This window comes from Crinia signifera, chromosome 19 (genome assembly GCF_055691185.1).
Source record: "Crinia signifera chromosome 19, ASM5569118v1, whole genome shotgun sequence".
NCBI classification, from domain to species: Eukaryota; Metazoa; Chordata; class Amphibia; order Anura; family Myobatrachidae; genus Crinia; species Crinia signifera.
In genome coordinates, this window is record NC_139226.1 from 100311494 (window position 1) to 100332956 (window position 21463).

At 46.1% G+C, this 21463-nt stretch overlaps 1 protein-coding gene across 2 annotated transcripts in view; it reads left to right on the plus strand.

Moving 5' to 3' along the window:
• Positions 1 to 96: 96 nt before the first annotated feature.
• Positions 97 to 21463, plus strand: part of CEP104 (centrosomal protein 104) — a 101749-nt gene continuing 80382 nt past the window's right edge. For both annotated transcript variants that reach the window (XM_083163016.1, XM_083163017.1), the window contains exons 1-6: positions 97 to 326; positions 2022 to 2152; positions 5805 to 5978; positions 8545 to 8683; positions 11309 to 11368; positions 13839 to 13915. In XM_083163016.1, the coding sequence (XP_083019142.1) occupies positions 2040 to 2152; positions 5805 to 5978; positions 8545 to 8683; positions 11309 to 11368; positions 13839 to 13915 (563 nt within the window). In that variant the 5' untranslated portion in view covers positions 97 to 326; positions 2022 to 2039. The remainder of the gene's footprint in view (positions 327 to 2021; positions 2153 to 5804; positions 5979 to 8544; positions 8684 to 11308; positions 11369 to 13838; positions 13916 to 21463) is intronic.

Consider the following 21463-nt stretch of genomic DNA (forward strand, 5'->3'; position numbering starts at 1 on the left):
CCCCCCCTCCGTCACTGGCCAAGCAGAGAACTGCAGTCGAAATGTCCGGAAACCTCAGACGCATGCACAGCACCGCCCTACGGATTATCCTTTAACTACATTTCCCAGGATCCCCCGCACCTGCTGTCTGACTGTTGTCAAGCGGTGGTTATGGAGATGGAGGAGAGAAGGTAGAATTGTCCCGGTATATACTCCCCGCACCGGGCCCTGGGTGTGTATGACAGAGCAGCCGGGCTGAGGTGTCCCAATACTATTCCCTGCGCCCTGGGGAGAAGGTGACCTGACATCCTGGTCCATGAATCTGGTGCCTGGGGGCACAGACTGGGGTAAGAGGCCACCCTTTTACAGTGATTATGCTGCATTGCTGTCATTCCTGGTGATGCCTGTGCACTGGTGTCATTCCTGAGCGTTCTGTCAAATGACCACAGGAGGTACTCCCATCATCCCATCATTCTGTAATACTAGTGATAGAGGAGGTACTCCCATCATCCCAGGTTCCAGCATTCTGTAATATTAGTGACTAGAGGAGGTACTCCCATCATCCCATCATTCTGTAATAATAGTGATAGAGGATGTACTCCCATCACCCCAGCACTCTAATACTAGTAATAAAGGAGTACTCCCATCATTCCAGCATTCTGTATTACTTGACATAGAGGAGGTACTCCCCTCATCCCAGGTTTCAGCATTCTGTAAAATAGTAATAGAGGAGGTACTCCCGTCATCCCGGCATTCTGTAATACTAGCAATAAAGAAGGTACTCCCATCATACCAGCATTCTGTAATACTAGCGATAAAGGAGGTACTCCCATCTTCCCAGGTTCCAGCATTCTGTAATAATAGTGATAGATGAGGTCCTACCATCATCCCAGGTTCTGGCATTCTGTAATTATAGTGATAAAGGAGGTACTCCCATCATCCCAGCATTCTGTAATAATAGTGATAGAGGAAGTACTCCCCTCATCCCAGGTTCCAGCATTCTGTAATAATGACTAGCGGATTGATTCCCCCATTCCTGGTGACTAGAGGAGTATTCCTGCCTCCACCATTATGTAATACTAGTGATAAAGATGCTCCCTCATCAGATTCCAGTATTTAAAAGACATGACTAGTGTGGGTCCTTCCTCATAGGATTTCACATTGACTACTGTTTATCATATAATGGTGCTTTTTTTCACTATTGATGACAAGCGTGGATGCTTACTGAGCACTACCAATCCATTGCCGGCTCCGCCATCTATATATATTCCAGATATATCGAAGTTCTGTAGAAATGTAGCCAGCTAATAGGCATGGAAGGTGTGTTCGGTACTTATGTAGTAACTGGGCTGCCGATTTTGAAATCGGGTCCATCGCATCGCATCGCACCCGACCAAATCGCATGCGATGCGATGCGATGCGATGCGATGGACCCGATTTTTCCATAGGATTCAATGTTAAAATGGACTGAGTCCATTTTAACATGGAATTCAATGGGAAAAAGGGGTCCTTTTCATACCCCTACTATCCAAGTGGGCATGGAGTTGGATATAAACCTGTGGCGAGCGTAGCGAGCCACCGAGCCCGAAGCGTGGCGAGCGTAGCGAGCCCCGCGAGGGGACACAGAATACCGTCCCCTCGCGGGGCTCGCTTCGCTCGCCACGCTTCGGGCTCGGTGGCTCGCTACGCTCGCCACAGGTTTATATCCAACTCCATGCCCACTTGGATAGTAGGGGTATGAAAAGGACCCCTTTTTCCCATTGAATTCCATGTTAAAATGGACTCAGTCCATTTTAACATTGAATCCTATGGAAAAATCGGGTCATCGCATCGCATCGCATCGCATCGTATGCGATGCGATGCGATATCGCATCGCATCGCATCTGATTGTATGCCTTAACTTAAGGCATACAATCAAAAAATCGGCAGCCCAGATACTACATAAGTACCGTGTGTTCTTAGTAGAATACCACCCTGGAGTTTGATACAGTGGTTGGACTGCACCATCATTTGTGGTCCCTGATATAATTCTCTGCTCTCAGACCCTGCAGATCGGCAGCATGCCGCGCAAGATTGGATTTATCGTGATCAACTCCTCTGGCCATGAGGATGGGTTTAGTGCCAAAGAGTTAATGGTCCACGCACCAACCGTCAGTGGATGGAGATCCCCAAGGTAGAGTACAAGGGATTCTGCAGTTTATGGTTCCCACATGTTTATATTTCTCCCATTATACTATAATTCCTAGGTAAGTAGTGTTGCTGTGCTACTGTGTTTCCCCGATAATCAGCCCTTCCCCGAAAATAAGCCCTACCCTGAGTTCTGGACATCTGTCCAAAATAAGCCCTACCCTGACTTCTGGACTTGTTCAAAATAAGCCCTTTCCCGAAAATAAGACCTGCCGAAAAAAAAACATTTTTCCAGGTGTGTGCACTAAAATACCGGTACAATGCCCCCCTGCTCTATCCCCCTCTCCGCCACCCTGCATGATGGATGCTGCAGCGGTAAGGTAGCAGCCCTGGTACCGCTGCAGCCTCCCGGTCCCAGGGATGCATTAGGCATGAGGTAACCCCTCACCATCCACACGGCTTCTGTGCTGTACAGAGGCGGGAGCGGAGTGTCAGGACTTAGCAGCGGTGGAAAGCCTGAAAAACGGGAAAGGTGAGGGGCAGGACTCAGGGGCATGTATATTCGGTAAAAGCAGGACTGGAGGCATGGTGGGTATAAAAGCAGGAATGGGGGAAATGATGGGTATAATTAAAATAAGCCCTACCTCAAAAATAAGCCCTATGGGGTTTTTTGTTAGAAAAAAAAGACAGTGGGGGAAATTTGTAAAAAAAAATAGGTGTATTTGTATCCAGAAATACACTTATTTTTGACATTTACTATCCCGAAAATACGGAAATTCGTAGTCGTATTGATGTGCTATCAATACAAATATGAATTGCCGTATTTTCGGGATAGTAAATGTCAAAAATAAGTGTATTTCTGGATACAAATACACCTATTTTTTACAAATTTCCTTTAGTAAATTTCCCCCAGTGTCTTATCATCAGGGAAACACGGTAGGTGTGTGCGGCAGGCAGAAGCATTACTCCATAGCCAAGTGTGGTGCTGTGCTATATAGGCCCTTATTCAGATCTGATCGCAGTACAAATTTGGGTACTCTTTATCTAGAAGGGCGCCCACGATTTTGATCGTGGGCGTCGTTAGTAAAAAATCGCATGCGATGCGACCGACGCGATGCCCGCGATTTCCCATAGGGAACAATGTTAAATGTCCAAATTGACCCGATTTTCCTGTTCAATGTCTCAATTGACCCGATTTTTCCATAGGAAACAATGTTAAATGGCCCACAGTGGCCAAATAGTCCCCCTGAAGTCTGAAATGGCCCCCACAATTGTTAACGCCACCCCACGATCAACGTGAACCCGAAGCGTGGCGAGCGAAGCGAGCCCACGAGGGGCGGCGGTACGCGTCCTACGACCTTTTCATACCCCCACTATCCACGTCGGCGTGGAGTTGAGAATAAAAAGTGTGGCGAGCGCAGCGAGCCACCGAGCCCGAAGCGTGGCGAGCCCCGCGTGTACCTGTGAAGGTGTCCGCATCCCTTCGCAGGGATCGCTGCGCTCGCCACACTTCGGGCTCGGTGGCTCGCTGCGCTCGCCACACTTTCTATTCTCAACTCCACGCCGACGTGGATAGTGGGGGTATGAAAAGGTCGTAGGATGCGTACCGCCGCCCCTCGCGGGCTCGCTGCGCTCGCCACGCTTCAGGTTGATGTTGATCGTGGGGTGGCGTTAACAATTGTGGGGGCCATTTCACACTTCAGGGTGCCTATTTGGCCTCTGTGGCCCATTTAACATTGTTTCCTATGGAAAAATCGGGTCAATTGAGACATTAAACAGGAAAATCGGGTCAATTGGGACATTTAACATTGTTCCCTATGGGAAATCGCGGGCATCGCGTCGGTCGCATCGCACCCGATTTTTTTAGTGCATGCAATGCCCGCGATGGGCGCCCTTCTAGGTAAAGAGTACCCAAATTTGTTCTCAAAATGGGCAAAACCATGTGCTCTGCAGGTGGGACAGATGTAACATGTGCAGAGAGAGTTAGATTTGTGTGAGTTATTTTGTTTCTGTACAGGGAAAATACTGGCTGCATTATTTTTACACTGCAATTTAGATTTCAGTTTCAACACACCCCACCCAAATTTAACTCTCTCTGCACATGTTACATCTGCCCCACCTGCAGTGCACATGGTTTTGCCCATTTTGAGAACAAATTTGTACTGCAATCAGATCTGAATAAGAGCCATAGTGTACCATTCAGACCTGCACGCACAGCTCTGAATTCAGCCCCTCTTCCGGCAGGCCCCGGCTGCAAGCACCTTCGGACTACTTCTGTCTTGACAAGGCACTCACAGCTTGATTGACAGAGGGCATGGCAGGGTGGTTCCCCGGCGTTTCATGGTACATCATGCAGCCGCCGTTGCCCTCCCCCGGAGCGTCCTAGACACGCCAGCGGTTTCTGAGCCACTCCCAGAAAATGCTATGCCCCCCCAATGGGCCATCCCTGCGACATTGTTGCCGCTCCTCACATGAACTTAAACTGCTGCATAAACAGGTGAAACAATGCAATATACGGTACTTGTTTCCTAGCACGGCGCCCATCGCATCGCAGACCATAAGGCATACGATGGTATGCGATGCGATGATATGCGATGGCAGCCAATGTTATACAATTTTAAATTGTATACCATCGCATTGTATGCCATTGTATTACTATGTTAAAAGCACCACCAACGGCACCCCCACTATCAATGCCAGCCCGAAGCTTGGCGAGCGCAGCGGTACGCATCCTCCGACCTTTTCATACCCCCACTATCCACGTCGGAGTGGAGTTGACTTTATATAGCGTGGCGAACCACTGAGCCCGAAGCGTGGCGAGCCCCGTGAGGGGATGCGGAATACATGTAAAGTAATACATGGGGCTCGGTGGCTCGCTGTGCTCGCCACACTATATAAAATCAACTCAATGTCGACGTGGATAGCGGGGGTATGAAAAGGTCGGAGGACGAATACCTCCGCCCCTCGCGGGCTTGCTGCGCTCGCCATGCTTCGGGTTGGCGTTCATAGTGAGGTTGGCGTGGGGGTGCATTTAACATTGTAAGCCCCATTAGGGTGCTTATACAATTAAAAATCGTATAGGGGCGTATACAATTTTAAATCGCATCGTATCGGGTGTATGGCATGCGATGTGATTATATGTTGTACGACTTAAAATCCTGGGCGCTGTGCTAGGAAACAAGTACCCAATATACAGATGTGCCTGAACACATCATTGCTGCAGTGGTGACAAACAGGCCCTCTCAGTGTGCCAAGTCCAGTGAGTCTCTGCTAGCACAGGAAGGCACCTCAGGTAGGAGTCGGCGGAAAAAGACATGTGATGTGAAACTTTTAATCCGATCCCTTGTTCCGAAATCTCGGCATCAGATAAAAAAAAGGGCTGTATCTTAGCACTGTCAGGCCTATCACCTGGCCAGTCAGTCCAGCATCAGGAGCACTGTCTCTTGTCTCTGTAAGAATTTTAAAAACAACTGACAGGTGTCTGCAATCAGGCTTGCTTTAGACTTGGCCACAACTAATACCTGGTCTAGATACAATACAACCACACCATGCTGTTCTATATATCCTGGCCAGGTATACTCCTGCTGACCAGGTATAATAATGTGTGTCTCTTGGATATATTTAAGGAACAGGATTATGTAATAATTATTCTTCTATCTCCACTTCTCACTATATTATGTCTGATTTTTTTTTCACAGGTTTTGCCAATATCCTCAAGAAATCGTTCTACAAATGGTGGAGAGGTCCAGAATACGGAAATTACAGCTTCTTGCTCATCAATACATGATATCATCCAAAATAGAGTTCTACATTTCAGAAAGTCTTCCTGAATACTTTACTCCTTACCAGTCTGAACGGTTTCGTAGGTTGGGGTAAGTCTATTTTGGTGGGGGTCTTTCACGTTGGTCCCCAAATGTAGGGAGAAATGTAATAGGGTGAGAGAATCAGAAAGTGAGAGATTTGATAAAAAATCTCCAGGGTTTTTTTAAAGCGGCAATCATTTACACTGCAAAACCAGTTTGATTTTGTAAATGATTTCACATCAGTTTAAAGGATTTCCGTTTAAAAAAACTGGAGATTTTTTACCAAATCTCTCACTTTCTGATTCTCTCACCCTATTACATTTCACCCGTAATGTCTTTTTTTTTTTATTTTTTTTTATCTTTTGAAGGGAGATTGCACGAATGTAATTGTTCACTCTCACCACTAGATGGCCCAACTGAGCCATTGTTCACATGTATATTGTTTTAACTACTTCTAGAAACGAATTAGATCAGTTCCAGAGCCCTGGGGTTATATTTTCTAAAAGGTCGATGTTGTTCAAGTTTTGGTCGATTTTTAAAATAAATCTTAATCGATGCTGAGTTTCTTGGGCTATAACACAAATTTACTTACAGGTGAATACTTATATTTATAACTAAATGTTTGTAAATGCGTGGTCTAGCCTTGGAACATCAATAAGGATAGGTTTTTAATAAATTCATTTAGTCAGCTTTACTGTCATTCCCAACTTTGTCTGTATTTTACCGTATTGAATATAAAATTTGTCTATCAACCAAACTACATCAACATTTACTGTACCTTCACCGTACAACATCCGCAGGGACGGATGATAGAGAACTATATGAACAGATCGGTGGGGCGGCTGGCCCTGCTTTTCTTGGTTACCTACCACTGGCCTTGGCAATGGTATTAAGTGGTTTCCACTCTGCATTGAACATCTGCTGCAGGGGGCAGAGATGACATTGACGCTTGACAGAGGAGGAAGAGGTTTCAATTGTACTTTGTAGTGTTCCAAATCTTTTTTTAATAAAGTGTATTTTAATGTTATTTAAAAAAAAATCTGTGTGGCATGTGTGCTGCATTATAACACATCACAGATAGCATCTGCTCCTAAAAGAGAGAGAGAAAAATACCATCCTAGATGTATTTCCACATAAAATAAATATTGAATCACTTGCCAGGCACAGTCGCATCAGACGTACAACATGTGTGAAAAAACTCACAATTGAATATCGCCCCCTCGGCTTAGACTGGGCGTAAAGTGCTATTGGGTGCACAGAAAGCAATTTATTTCCCCCCTTAATATTATGTTTTTGTGTCTCAGTGATATCACTGAGTACTGATTGGCTGCCTCTGCTTCCTGTCTCATTGATGTAACCTGATCTGATTGGCTGTGATCTATGAATGGTGAAACCTAACATATTTTATCAGTGATGTTTGAATATACATCTTCTTCATACAGGCTTAGGTTATTAGATTTACATACAAGGACAGTGGAGTTTTTGCTGCATAGAAAAGACCCCTTCTACTGTAAAATACTAGTATTTTCCGTTTTATTGCTTAAAACTTGGACAGCACAGCAAAGAATGCTTGTATATCACACAATGTATGATGTCAGCATTTTAGGAGACCAACATTCTTACCCCCTAACACAGAGACATGCTCACATATACCCCTCTCACATCTCTATGCCAGGTCAGACCCCAAATCTCGATCCCGGGTCCAACCTGGCTCCAGCCCCGGGCCCGGCTCTTTCACATTAAACCATGGTTGGCAATGATATAGCGGGTGACCCGGGTATAACCCTTACAACCCAAGTCAAATTGCCGGGTAGGTCGACCTGGGTTAAGTTTGGTGCTTTCCCACCGTACCTCGACCTGGGTCGATAAGTCAGCAACCTGGCAATTACCCTGGTTATTTTGGAGATCTGAAAGGGGCATTAAATAGTAACCAGGTCTTTTATGAAGTAGCATAATGAAATATTACCAATAACAAAAGTCCTAGGGGGTATTCAATCCCGGATTCCGAATGTCGGGACGACATGACAATCGGAATTCTGTCCGTTTCCGACAAAACACAACTGACTTTAAAGAGAGTCAGATCTGACAGCCTTCAATGTCCTCATTAATAGCCGCATTAAATAGATGATTGCCATTATTTCCCTTGTTCGGAAATATTGTCACAGATTGAATAACCCCCCACCCCTGTGCCAAGGCCCAGTGCCAAGGTCTGGAATAGATACGTCATATGTTCACTCTTTTTAAACCACGGTCACATAATATATTGGCTTTTTAGTGAATAAAATAAAAACCCAATAAAAGCCATACACATGAACTAATGGAGGGTGTATGGCAGGGGTGGCCAAACTGGTTGTCGAGAGCTTACAACAGGGCATGTTTTCCAGACCACCTAACTGGAGCACAGGTGAAGTCACTACTAACGTCTCATTCTACAGATCCACAGGTGGCCTGGAAAACATGGACTGTTGGTAGATCTCGAGGACCGGTTTGGCCACTCCTGCTGTAGGGTGTATCCAATGCTGTTGAGTTTTGGTCTATTTTGAGCATTAGTTTTTTATTTGAGAACATCAATGTTTGTAGCTGTAACTATACTGTAGTTACCAGATCATCTAAATTTCATTCACTTGCGTCTCAGGTATGTGGCCTTGTCGGAGAATGAAAAGACTGGGTACAAAGCCCGAGAGCTGAAGTCTGTGTATGTGGATGCAGTGGGACAGTATCTGAAACTGATCTTCCACAAGAATTACGGAAATCGATATAATCTGTATAACCAGGTAAGTAGGCAGCAGGAACAGCTCAGTACCATAAAGCAAGAAAGTACTATACAATATGTACTGATTTCTCCTAACGCCTATTCTATTCTGCCCTTAACGACAGCATTGAAGGGTGTCAGATCTGACTTTTTGGATCTGTTTTGGCGGAAACTGACACAAATTGTCGAATTCACAACAGTTTTCGGCAATCAGCGGACGTTTTCGACGATCCTCGGACTTTCCCACACTCGACAGCCGAAACATTGAATTCCGGCTGGCAAGTTACAGTTGAGAGAAACAAAAAAAGGCCTGGGATTCCGACTGTCATGAAGTTCCAACAGTCGGAATACCCGGGATTGGTACGAAATCCTGGCGGTCTGAATCCTGGCAGTCAATATCCTGACGCCGAAATCCCGACACTGGGGGGGTGTGGATCGCCCCCCCTCCCTTGTGGAGGCCCGGTGCCTCGCTACACTTGGCACACTAATTTATTCTCCCTCTATGGGTGTCGTGGACACCCATAGAGGGAGAATGTGCCGGGATTACGACCGCCGGGATTCTAACTGCATCCCAAATACCCTCCTTAAAGTGCTTGTGACAAATTATTAGGGTAGCACTAATCACTATACTGTATATACACAGTATAAACTATTTGCAAAGAATAGAAACAATGGCTGTAATCCACTATGTATCACTTGAAAATACCGTATTAAAACCCCTTCCCGACATATGACGTACATTTACGTCATATGTCGGTTGGGGGTGAATCAAGCCAGCTCACGGAGTGAGCTGGCTTGATAGAGAGCAGGTAATGGCTGTATATTACAGCCATGTCCCTGCTCTCACGGCCACGAGCGGCGAGTTCGCCGATCGCGGCCGTTTAACCCTTTAAGCACCGCGGGCAAAGCGCCCGCAGTGCTTAAATAGCTGATCGGAGGGGGGGGCGCCCCCCTCCGGCGCCGATCGGGGCCCCCCGCAGCGCGATCGGAGGGTGCCGATCGGTTGCCATGGTAGCCAGGGGTCTAATGTAGACCCCTGTGCTGTCCGTGTATTCATACCTATTACATCCTGCCTCAGGCAGGATGTAATAGGAAGTGCAAAAAATCACTACGTTCAGCCATAGAGCTCTATGGCTGAACCTAGTACAGGCGATCGCGCCCCCTAGTGGTCAAGTACACTAGGGGGCCTTGTAGTAAAAGTAAAAAAAAAAAAAAAAATAAAGTTTAAAAATAAAAAAAAATAATAAAATATTAAAAGTTCAAATCACCCCCCTTTCCCCATTTCCCAAATAAAGATAAATAAATAATAAAAAAAATAAACATATTTGGTATCGCCGCGTTCCTAAAAGTCCGATCTATTAAAATATAACATTAGTTATCCCGCACGGTTAAAGGCGTAAACGGAAAATAATCCCCAACGCCAAAACTACGCTTTTTGGTCGCATCGCCTACCCAAAAAAAAATAGCTAAAAGAGATCAGAAAGTCGCCCATATCCCATAATGGTATTAATTAAAAAGTACACTTCAGCCCGCAAAAAATGAGCCCTCACCCAGGTCCGTAGGTGGAAAAATAAAAAAGTTATAAGCCGCAGAACATGGCGACGCGACGCAAATTCGAAAAACCGTAACATTTTCTATTTTTTTTTTTAGTGGTAAAATGTAACGAAAACTATATAAGTTTGGTATTACCGGAATCGTAACGACCCATAGAATAAAGATAACCCATCATTTTAAACGAACTATGAACTCCAAAAAAACCGTAACCAGCGCAAAATTGTGGAATTGCGGTTTTTTTTTTTTTTACCCCACATTGAATTATTTCCTGATTCCCCAGAATATTATACGGTATAGTAAATGGTACCATTAGAAAGTACAACTTGTCCCGCAAAAAAAAAGCCCTCATGTGTCTATATAGCCGGAAAATTAAAAAAGTTACGCTTATTTGAACACAAGGAGGAAAAAAAAAAAAAAAATTACCTTAAAAGGCAATGTCGGGAAGGGGTTAAAAGAAATCGATTGTAAGAACAGAAATCTTGGATAGACACAAGCATTCATCCCCCCTACCCTAAAAAAAGAAAATTACAGACTAATTCTGTCTGTCTGTCCCAAGAACAATGATCATAAAATAAATAAATAAAGTATTTCAGTATTAAACACATTGCAAAATAGTCCATTTTCTCAATCACAGCAGTGATCTTATCAATCACAGCAGTGATCTTATCAAGCATTTTATGTTTTTGACCAAAAATAGAGACAGATGAAGCCGCTGTCATTCAGCCGGCGATCGCCAGCAGCGAGCGCCGGCGCTGGCTGACAGGCGCTACATCTGTATAAAGTGAACTAATTGAATTGCCCCCCCCCCAAAAAACAAGAAATTTGTGAAAGTCCAGTTTTGCGAGAGGTTTCCAGACTGAGAGCCCAATTCCTGGCCAGACACATTTTTCATTTTTCCACCAAAATTTGTTCAGAGCCTGCTGAGGTCATGAGACAACCCCACGCACGTCCTGCTATATAGCTGCCACCAGGCTGAATTGAATAGACCCAGGGGCACAAAAAGTCCACTGTAAATTACCGCAGCAAATTGAGTTCCCCTCTAGGCCTGATAACAGATTGCTAATCTTTCCCTTTTCCTTTATTTTCACATTAGGTTGCCCTAATTGCAATAAATATAATTGGTGACCCAGTGGATTTTGATGACGATAACATGGTAAATACAGATTATTTTTCATAGATATAGTTTGCGTATACTAGATTACATTCCTAAAAGAAAACGTATATCAAATGCTATGTATTACTTAATGCATGCCTCCCAACTTTTGCAGCTCAGCAGTCGGGACGCTGCTGCTGCTGCGCGCCGGAGGCGCGTTGAAATTTTCGGGGGGTGTGTGGCCTAATTTGGGGGCGTGGCCTATACTCGCGCCCCCATTTTGCTGCTATGGGGGCATGACCCAGAGGCTCTGTGAGCCTCTAGCCATGCCCCCAGCCCCCTGGCTGTGGGAATAGACGCTGTGCGCATGCGCACAGCGTTTATTCCCCGCTGCTTAGCAGCTGACAGGGGGGACTCCCAACAGCCCCCCCACACCGTGGGACACTGCCGCCCGCGGGTGGGACAGCGGGACAGGCCCTGACAATCGGGACAGGCCCTGACAATCGGGACTGTTCCGATAAAATCAGGACTGTTGGGAGGTATGCTTAATGGCTATATTAAAGTTGCTGGATACTTGTCCCATTTCTGTCCTGCGCTTCTCAGTGGGACAAGCCTGCAGAGGAGTCCTGGCTATACAAGGCAAGCACAGTGGGCTGTCCTGGAGTGACATGCCTGGTTTTACTAGTATATTTAATATACAAATTAGTCATACAGTATATATGAATAAATGCTAAGGGATTCTGGGTTTAGACAAAAATCAAAGTAAACTCTCAGAAGGTGTTTTTTGTAGTTCTTTTCTTCCTTTACTTGAAGGAGATGTCAACCATAACAGTCTTTGGAGGTCATTCAGACCTTTTTTTGCTAGGCTGCATGTACTAGAATCCTTTAGAACAGGTACGCGTTGCCATTGTACGTGAACACATCCCCTCACATGGGTCGCTGACCAAAGAATGGTTTCTGCAGCCTTCGCTCTGAAAAGTAAGTCTATACTTACTCTTCAGATGCCCACTATCTGCCGAATTTGGTGAGTCAGTCAGCCGTCCCACGCAGGCATCGACACACCATTCCCTCCCGGGGTTTGCGCATGCACAGGCCCCGAACATTGGTGAAGGGACCCAATTCGAACGGGTCTGAATCTGCCTCTTTGTCTCCTGATTTGTGCATAATAAGTTCATTGTTGCAAATAGAACACCTAAACCGGGGCCTGCAATACTGGTCCTTGAGATTTACTAACTGGTCATGTTTTCCACATCCCCTAGCTGGTGCACAGCTTTAGTCATTACTAACTGTCACATTCCCCAAATCACCTAGCTGGTGCACAGCTGTAGTCATTACTAACTGTCGCATTCCCCAAATCACCTAGCTGGTGCACAGCTGTAGTCATTACTAACTGTCACATTCCCCAAATCACCTAGCTGGTGCACAGCTGCAGTCATTACTAACTGTCACATTCCCCAAATCACCTAGCTGGTGCACAGGTGTAGTCAATACTAATTGTCACATTTCCCAAATCACCTAGCTGGTGCACAGGAGTAGTCATTACTAACTGTCACATTTCCCAGGGAACGGTAAAATGTGCAGAGCTCAGTGAAGTGAGCCATGCGATGGTACGCTACGCATATTGTGGAGGTCCATTGACACAAAAACTGTGGAAAAATCATGTCAATCTTTTGCTTGTGTTTGCCTTTTCCATGTTGAACTTTTGTCAATGTTGACCTGTTGTAAGTCAACCTTTTATTGTCAATCTATTGACTGTTGACACTGTAGTGTAGACCATCCATACCCAGTTCCTATTATGCCTGTTTCTATGTTTTGAGGGGTCCTGGATTGTCTAGCCCACACCAGCACAACATGCCTCTATTGTATGTGGGATTTATAGTACTATATCAGTTTGGATGTATTTATGCTGTGCTCAGCTTTACTGTTTGAGCTTTTTGCCCATTGTCATTGATTCTGTGATTGGGGTGGTATAGGATTGAGACAGTATGTTGGAGTTTGTGATTGAGAAAATATTTGATCACATTAATTAACATGTACATGTCACTACAGCTATCTACAAATTGTTGGTCAAAACAGTCATTTTGTGGGCAGGATCTGAAAAAGTGATGCCCGTAGGAATCATGACATAAAGTTGACAGTATACACGGCCCAAATATAATAGCCTGTCATTTTCTATTCCGACGAGACAGCCGCTAAGTTTAAAGTTGTAATTCGTTTTAAGGTGGAACCAATTTGGTTTAAATGTAAACAAATTACCCCTTTGAATCCTCCGACTGTCTCACAGGAATAGTGCAGCCGCCACACTTTGAGGGCAGATGTACTAAACCTGGTAAAGTGATCAAGTGTAAGGTGATTACGCACCAGCCAATCAGCTGCATTTGAAAAATGACAGCTAGGAGATAATTGGCACTTTGCCAGGCTTAGTACATCTGCCCCACTGCATGCTGTTGTATTGTGGCCATGGTGTTATTTAGGGGAACAAACGTTGATTTAAATAAATGACTTGGCTCTTTTATATTTTGTTCACCAGCCATCCCAGGATAAGCTTATTGACCAGTATCTTGGGAACAGCTCGGAAGACATGGCTATTGATTCATCTTACGCTGGGTGAGTAGAACAAACTTCGACCTATGTCATTTCTTATGATAAGTATTATCTATAGCTCATCCCATATAATTTAGAATGCTAATTGTAGCATATGTGACTTGGTATTTGTATACCAGTTTTAGCTTTTGCGTCGGTAACTTATAATTATTATGCCCTCTGGCCTTTAGAGGGCATAATAATAGAAAAATGAAAAAAGCTAGAGCCCATGTGTGAGATTCCTCTGCTTTTTGGAGGACAGATGTGTCCTCGTAGATCTAGTTTCAGTGCACCACACAGCATGAGATGCCTGGTCTGAGAGAGCCATCAGGTTCCCCAGCAACTCTGCTAGCGCTGGGTATCCAGTAGTGCCAGTTACATTGCCTTGGTGTGTCCAGGAGACTGTGCGCTGGTGTGTCCAAGACACTGTGCGCTGGTGTGTCCAGGAGACTGTGCGCTGGTGTGTCCAGGAGACTGTGCGCTGGTGTGTCCAGGAGACTGTGCGCTGGTGTGTCCAGGAGACTGTGCGCTGGTGTGTCCAGGAGACTGTACCCTGTTGTGTCTAGGAGACTGTACCCTGTTGTGTCCAGAAGACTGTACCCTGGTGTGTCCAGGAGACTGTACCCTGGTGTGTCCAGGAGACTGTACCCTGGTGTGTCCAGGAGACTGTACCCTGGTGTGTCCAGGAGAATCTGCCCTGGTGTGTCCAGGAGACTCTGCCCTGGTGTGTCCAGGAGAATCTGCCCTGGTGTGTCCTGGAGACTCTGCCCTGGTGTGTCCAGGAGAATCTGCCCTGGTGTGTCCAGGAGACTCTGCCCTGGTGTGTCCAGGAGACTGTACGCTGGTGTGTCCAGGAGACTGTACGCTGGTGTGTCCAGGAGACTGTACGCTGGTGTGTCCAGGAGACTCTGCCCTGGTGTGTCCAGGAGACTCTGCCCTGGTGTGTCCAGGAGACTCTGCCCTGGTGTGTCCAGGAGAATCTGCCCTGGTGTGTCCAGGAGACTCTGCCCTGGTGTGTCCAGGAGAATCTGCCCTGGTGTGTCCAGGAGAATCTGCCCTGGTGTGTCCAGGAGAATCTGCCCTGGTGTGTCCAGGAGAATCTGCCCTGGTGTGTCCAGGAGAATCTGCCCTGGTGTGTCCAGGAGACTCTGCCCTGGTGTGTCCAGGAGACTCTGCCCTGGTGTGTCCAGGAGACTCTGCCCTGGTGTGTCCAGGAGACTCTGCCCTGGTGTGTCCAGGAGACTCTGCCCTGGTGTGTCCAGGAGACTCTGCCCTGGTGTGTCCAGGAGACTCTGCCCTGGTGTGTCCAGGAGAATCTGCCCTGGTGTGTCCAGGAGAATCTGCCCTGGTGTGTCCAGGAGACTCTGCCCTGGTGTGTCCAGGAGACTCTGCCCTGGTGTGTCCAGGAGACTCTGCCCTGGTGTGTCCAGGAGACTCTGCCCTGGTGTGTCCAGGAGACTCTGCCCTGGTGTGTCCAGGAGACTCTGCCCTGGTGTGTCCAGGAGACTCTGCCCTGGTGTGTCCAGGAGGCTCTGCCTTGGTGTGTCCAGGAGACTGTGCGCTGGTGTGTCCAGGAGACTGTGCGCTGGTGTGTCCAGGAGACTGTGCGCTGGTGTGTCCAGGAGACTGTACGCTGGTGTGTCCATGAGACTGTACCCGGTTGTGTCCAGGAGACTGTACCCTGTTGTGTCCAGGAGACTCTGCCCTGGTGTGTCCAGGAGACTCTGCCCTGGTGTGTCCAGGAGACTCTGCCCTGGTGTGTCCAGGAGACTGAGCGGATGGGTAGATGTAAGAAGAGTTGCTATGAGGTAGAAGTGGTATCTGCGTTTCTCCCCATGTATAACAGAGAAGTATGCTATATGTCCATCTCACTATCTGTACTGCTATCTACAAGATAGCACGCCAATATGTGAGGGCGATGTCACCTGCAGCTATCAATTTGGACATCGTTGCCCCATCGACAGCCACTGTAGAGGCTGGTTCTGCCAACTCTTGGCTGCTCAAGGTAGCTCTTTGCACTGGCCTCCTTCCTCCCTCTGCAACAATCTCCAATGTCAAAGCATTGATTTGGCCCTAACTCGGAATCGGGCCCTAAGCCATCAATAAAATCAGACTATGATTTGTTTATAGAATAGTTTAAAAACTATACTATTAAAAGTATACATATATTATGTTGGAGTAGTGATTTACATCTGGGGTACAAGTAAATGCAGCATAAAGAGGAATTATGTATTGAAATTAAATATAAAACAATAATTCCAAGCATGCTTCACCTAACCAAGTACAAATGACACTTGAACATACTTTATTAAATGGCATTTCCTGGTGAATGACAGACCACCCAAATAGAGGACGTAGCCTCCATGACTACAGCAGTGCCAAGGGCCCCAAATCTCATGGAAATAAGCCAGAGTGCCCAGATCAACTGAAACCCAATATTCCCGAGAATAAATCCTACTTTAATGTTAATGAATTTTCTGTAAAAGCACACAGGAGGCCTTGTCTATAACATAGTACATAGTCCTAATCTCACAATAGGTTACTTGCCATGATCAATAAAACAAGCACTGTTCTATTTGGTCCAGGTCCATTGTTAGTAATTGTGGGGTAGATTTATTAAGCTCGGTAAACTGTGAAGTTACAGGCTTGGTTTGAGAAATGACAGGTAGGAGCTGATTGGCCGGTGGTAACAATCAGACACTTTGTCACTTCACAAAGCTTAATAAATCTACCTCTGTGTATCATAACAGAACAATTGTCTAAGGAACATAAGCGGATTGTGTTATGGTGGGTTATGAGCATCAATGAGGGAAATTTTATTTGTTTTACATGCCCAATCTCCCGTCTAAAGAGTTTCCAATGTGGTTTGTTCACGTTAATCTAATGTTAAAAAAAAGCATTCGATCATAATAGTGCAGGTTGTGTATCCCTTATCCAGATATCCATTATCCAAATTATTCCCAAAAACCACCATTTCCAAAATGTACTTTTATTTTTTGCTAAAAGCACTACTGGGGACATGATATGTAACTGGCACTACTGGGGACATGATATGTAACTGGCACTACTGGGGACATGATATGTAACTGGCACTACTGGGGACATGATATGTAACTGGCACTACTGGGGACATGATATGTAACTGGCACTACTGGGGACATGATATGTAACTGGCACTACTGGGGACATGATATGTAACTGGCACTACTGGGGACATGATATGTAACTGGCACTACTGGGGACATGATATGTAACTGGCACTACTGGGGACATCTGTACCAGCACTACTGGGGACATCTGTACCAGCACTACTGGGGACATGATATGTAACTGGCACTACTATGGACATCTGTGACTGGCACTACTGGGGACATGATATGTAACTCGCGCTACTAGGAACATCTGTAACTGGGGCATGATATGTAACTGGCACCACGAGGGACATGATATGTAACTGGCCACTACTGGGACATAATATGAAACTGGCCACTACTGGGGACATGATATGTAACTGGCTACTACTGGGGACATGATATGTAACTGGCACTACTGGGGACATGATATGAAACTGGCACTACTAGGGACATCTGTACCAGCACTACTGGGGACATGATATGTAACTGGCACTACTGCGGACATGATATGAAACTGGCACTACTGGGGACATCTGTACCAGCACTACTGAGGACATGATATGTAACTTGCACTACTGGGGACATGATCTGTAACTTGCACTACTGGGAACATCTGTAACTGGGGCATGATATGTAACTGGCACTACGAGGGACATGATATGTAACTGGCCACTACTGGGGACATGATATGTAACTGGCACTACTGCGGACATGATATGAAACTGCCACTACTGGGGACATCTGTACCAGCACTACTGGGGACATGATATGTAACTGGCACTACTGGGGACATGATATGTAACTTACACTACTATGGACATCTGTGACTGGCACTACTGGGGACATCTGTAACTGGGGCATGATATGTAACTGGCACCACGAGGGACATGATATGTAACTGGCCACTACTGGGGACATGATATGTAACTGGTCTGGCCCTACTGGGGACATGATATGTAACTGGCCCTACTGGGGACATGATATGTAACTGGCACTACTGGGGACATGATATGTAACTGGCACTACTGCGGACATGATATGAAACTGGCCACTACTGGGGACATCTGTACCAGCACTACTGGGGACATGATATGTAACTGGCACTACTGGGGACATGATATGTAACTGGCACTACTGGGGACATGATATGTAACTGGCACTACTGCGGACATGATTATGAAACTGGCACTACTGGGGACATCTGTACCAGCACTACTGGGGACATGATATGAAACTGGCACTTCTGGGGACATCTGTACCAGCGCTACTGGGGACATGATATGTGACGCGACCAAAATTCTCATTCACTCTCTTGTCATCTCCCGCCTTGACTACTGCAACATCCTTCTCTCTGGGCTACCTCTCACCCGCCTCGCACCTCTCCAATCCATTCTTAACGCTGCTGCTAGGCTCATCTTCCTCTCCCGCCGCTCTACCTCCGCCTCCCCCCTCTGTCTATCTCTTCACTGGCTCCCCATTCCCTTCCGAGTTCTCTTTAAACTCCTCACCACCACCTACAAGGCTGTCTCCTCCTCCACCGCTCCTTACCTCTCTTCACTGATCTCTATCCACACTCCGTCCTCTTCGCTCCATCGCTGACCGCCGACTGACCTCTCACTTATACCCCTTTCAGACAGAAAAGTCTGAAAATCCCAGCAAATACACGGCATTTCAAATGCCGTGTCAATTTGCCGGGAGCAGCCTGACCCCCCTTCACACAGAAGAACAAAATTACCGGGTTGAAAATTTCTACCTGGTAATTTGCTGAATAACACGGGTAATTCTTCTGTGTGAAAGGGTCAACACGGGTCATAAATCCCGTGTCCTCGACCCTGGTCAATTCCCGGGTCGGAGACACGGGATTTACGACACGGGTGTGCCCTTTCACACAGAAAAAGGACCCGTGTATTTAATGAAATTCCCGGGTGGAACTGCTTCACCCGGGTATTTCATTTTCTGTGTGAAAGGGGTATTAATCACCTCCTCCCACTCCCGTGTCCAAGACTTCTCTCGCGCTGCCCCCCTGCACTGGAACAACCTCCCACCACCCATCAGGCTTTCTGATTCCCTTACCTCCTTCAAGCGCTCCCTCAAAACCCACTTTTTTCGACTAGCCTATCCCTCCACCTAACCTCTTTTGATCCTCCTATCTTGCCTCCGTTCCCATCCGTTCCTACTTTCCTATTGTTTTTCGTTTGTCCGCCCACCTCCTCTTAGTATGTTAACTCCTATGAGTAGGGTCCTCCTTCCTCACGTACTCACCCTACCTCTTTACCTCACCTGTGCTCCTGTCCTGTTCTTCCCTTCCTCTACTTCATCCTCAGTCTCCTCGCCAATTTTGACACCTACTTCTGAACTGATTCTGATTTTAGTTCTACCAGCTATACCCCTATTTATACTGTATTTTTCAACACACCATGTACGTAACCTTGTAATTTGTTTTTTGTTTGCTATGTACGGCGCTGCGGACACTTTGTGGCGCCTTATAAATAAACGTACTACTACTACTGGGGACATGATATGTAACTTGCACTACTATGGACATCTGTGACTGGCACTACTGGGGACATGATATGTAACTCGCGCTTCTAGGAACATCTGTAACTGGGGCATGATATGTAACTGGCACCACGAGGGACATGATATGTAACTGGCCACTACTGGGGACATGATATGTAACTGGCCCTACTGGGGACATGATATGTAACTGGCCCTACTGGTGGACATCATATGTAACTGGCCCTACTGGGGACATGATATGTAACTGGCCCTACTGGGGACATGATATGAAACTGGCACTACTGGGGATATCTGTACCAACACTACTGGGGACATGATCTGTAACTCGCACTACTGGGAACATCTGTAACTGGGGCATGATATGTAACTGGCACTACGAGGGACATGATATGTAACTTGCCACTACTGGGGACATGATATGTAACTGGCCACTACTGGGGACATGATATGTAACTGGCCACTACTGGGGGCATGATATGTAACTGGCACTACTGGGGACATGATATGTAACTGGCACTACTGAGGACATGATATGAAACTGGCACTACTAGGGACATCTGTACCAGCACTACTGGGGACATGATATGTAACTTGCACTACTATGGACATCTGTGACTGGCACTACTGGGGACATGATATGTAACTCGCACTACTGGGGACGTGATATGTAACTGGCCCTACTGGGGACATGATATGTAACTGGCCCTACTGGGGACATGGTATGTAACTGGCCCTACTGGGGACATGGTATGTAACTGGCCCTACTGGGGACATGATATGTAACTTGCACTAGTGGGGACATGATCTGTAACTCGCATTACTGGGAACATCTGTAACTGGCACTACGAGGGACATGATATGTAACTGGCCACTACTGGGGACATGATATGTAACTGGCTACTACTGGGGACATGATATGTAACTGGCACTACTGGGGAAATGATATGTAACTGGCCCTACTGGGGACATGATATGAAACTGGCACTACTAGGGACATCTGTACCAGCACTACTGGGGACATGATATGTAACTGGTACTACTGCGGACATGATATGAAACTGGCACTACTGGGGACATCTGTACCAGCACTACTGGGGACATGATATGTAACTGGCACTACTGGGAACATGATATGTAACTGGCACTACTATGGACATCTGTGACTGGCACTACTGGGGACATGATATGTAACTCGCACTACTAGGAACATCTGTAACTGGGGCATGATATGTAACTGGCACCACGAGGGACATGATATGTAACTGGCCACTACTGGGGACATGATATGTAACTGGTCTGGCCCTACTGGGGACATGATATGTAACTGGCCCTACTGGGGACATGATATTTAACTGGCCCTACTGGGGACATGATATTTAACTGGCCCTACTGGGGACATGATATTTAACTGGCCCTACTGGGGACATGATATGTAACTGGTCTGGCCCTACTGGGGACATGATATGTAACTGGCCCTACTGGGGACATGATATTTAACTGGCCCTACTGGGGACATCTGTAACTGGTATCACTGGGGACATGCTATGTAACTGGCACTACTGGGGACATGATATGTAAATGTCACTACTGGGGACATGATATGTAACTGGCCACTACTGGGGACATGATTTGTAACTGGCCCTACTGGGGACATGATATGTAACTGGCCCTACTGGGGACATGATATGTAACTGGCCCTACTGGGGACATCTGTAACTGGTATCACTGGGGACATGCTATGTAACTGGCACTACTGGGGACATGATATGTAAATGTCACTACATATGTGCAAGAAAATGATTGCTTGGCATTCAAATTCAATGCCTGAGATAGTACACACATTTTGTTTCATGTACAAATAAAATACACTTGTGTGTATTTCATGTGTTGTATGTATTTATACTACATAAATGCAAGA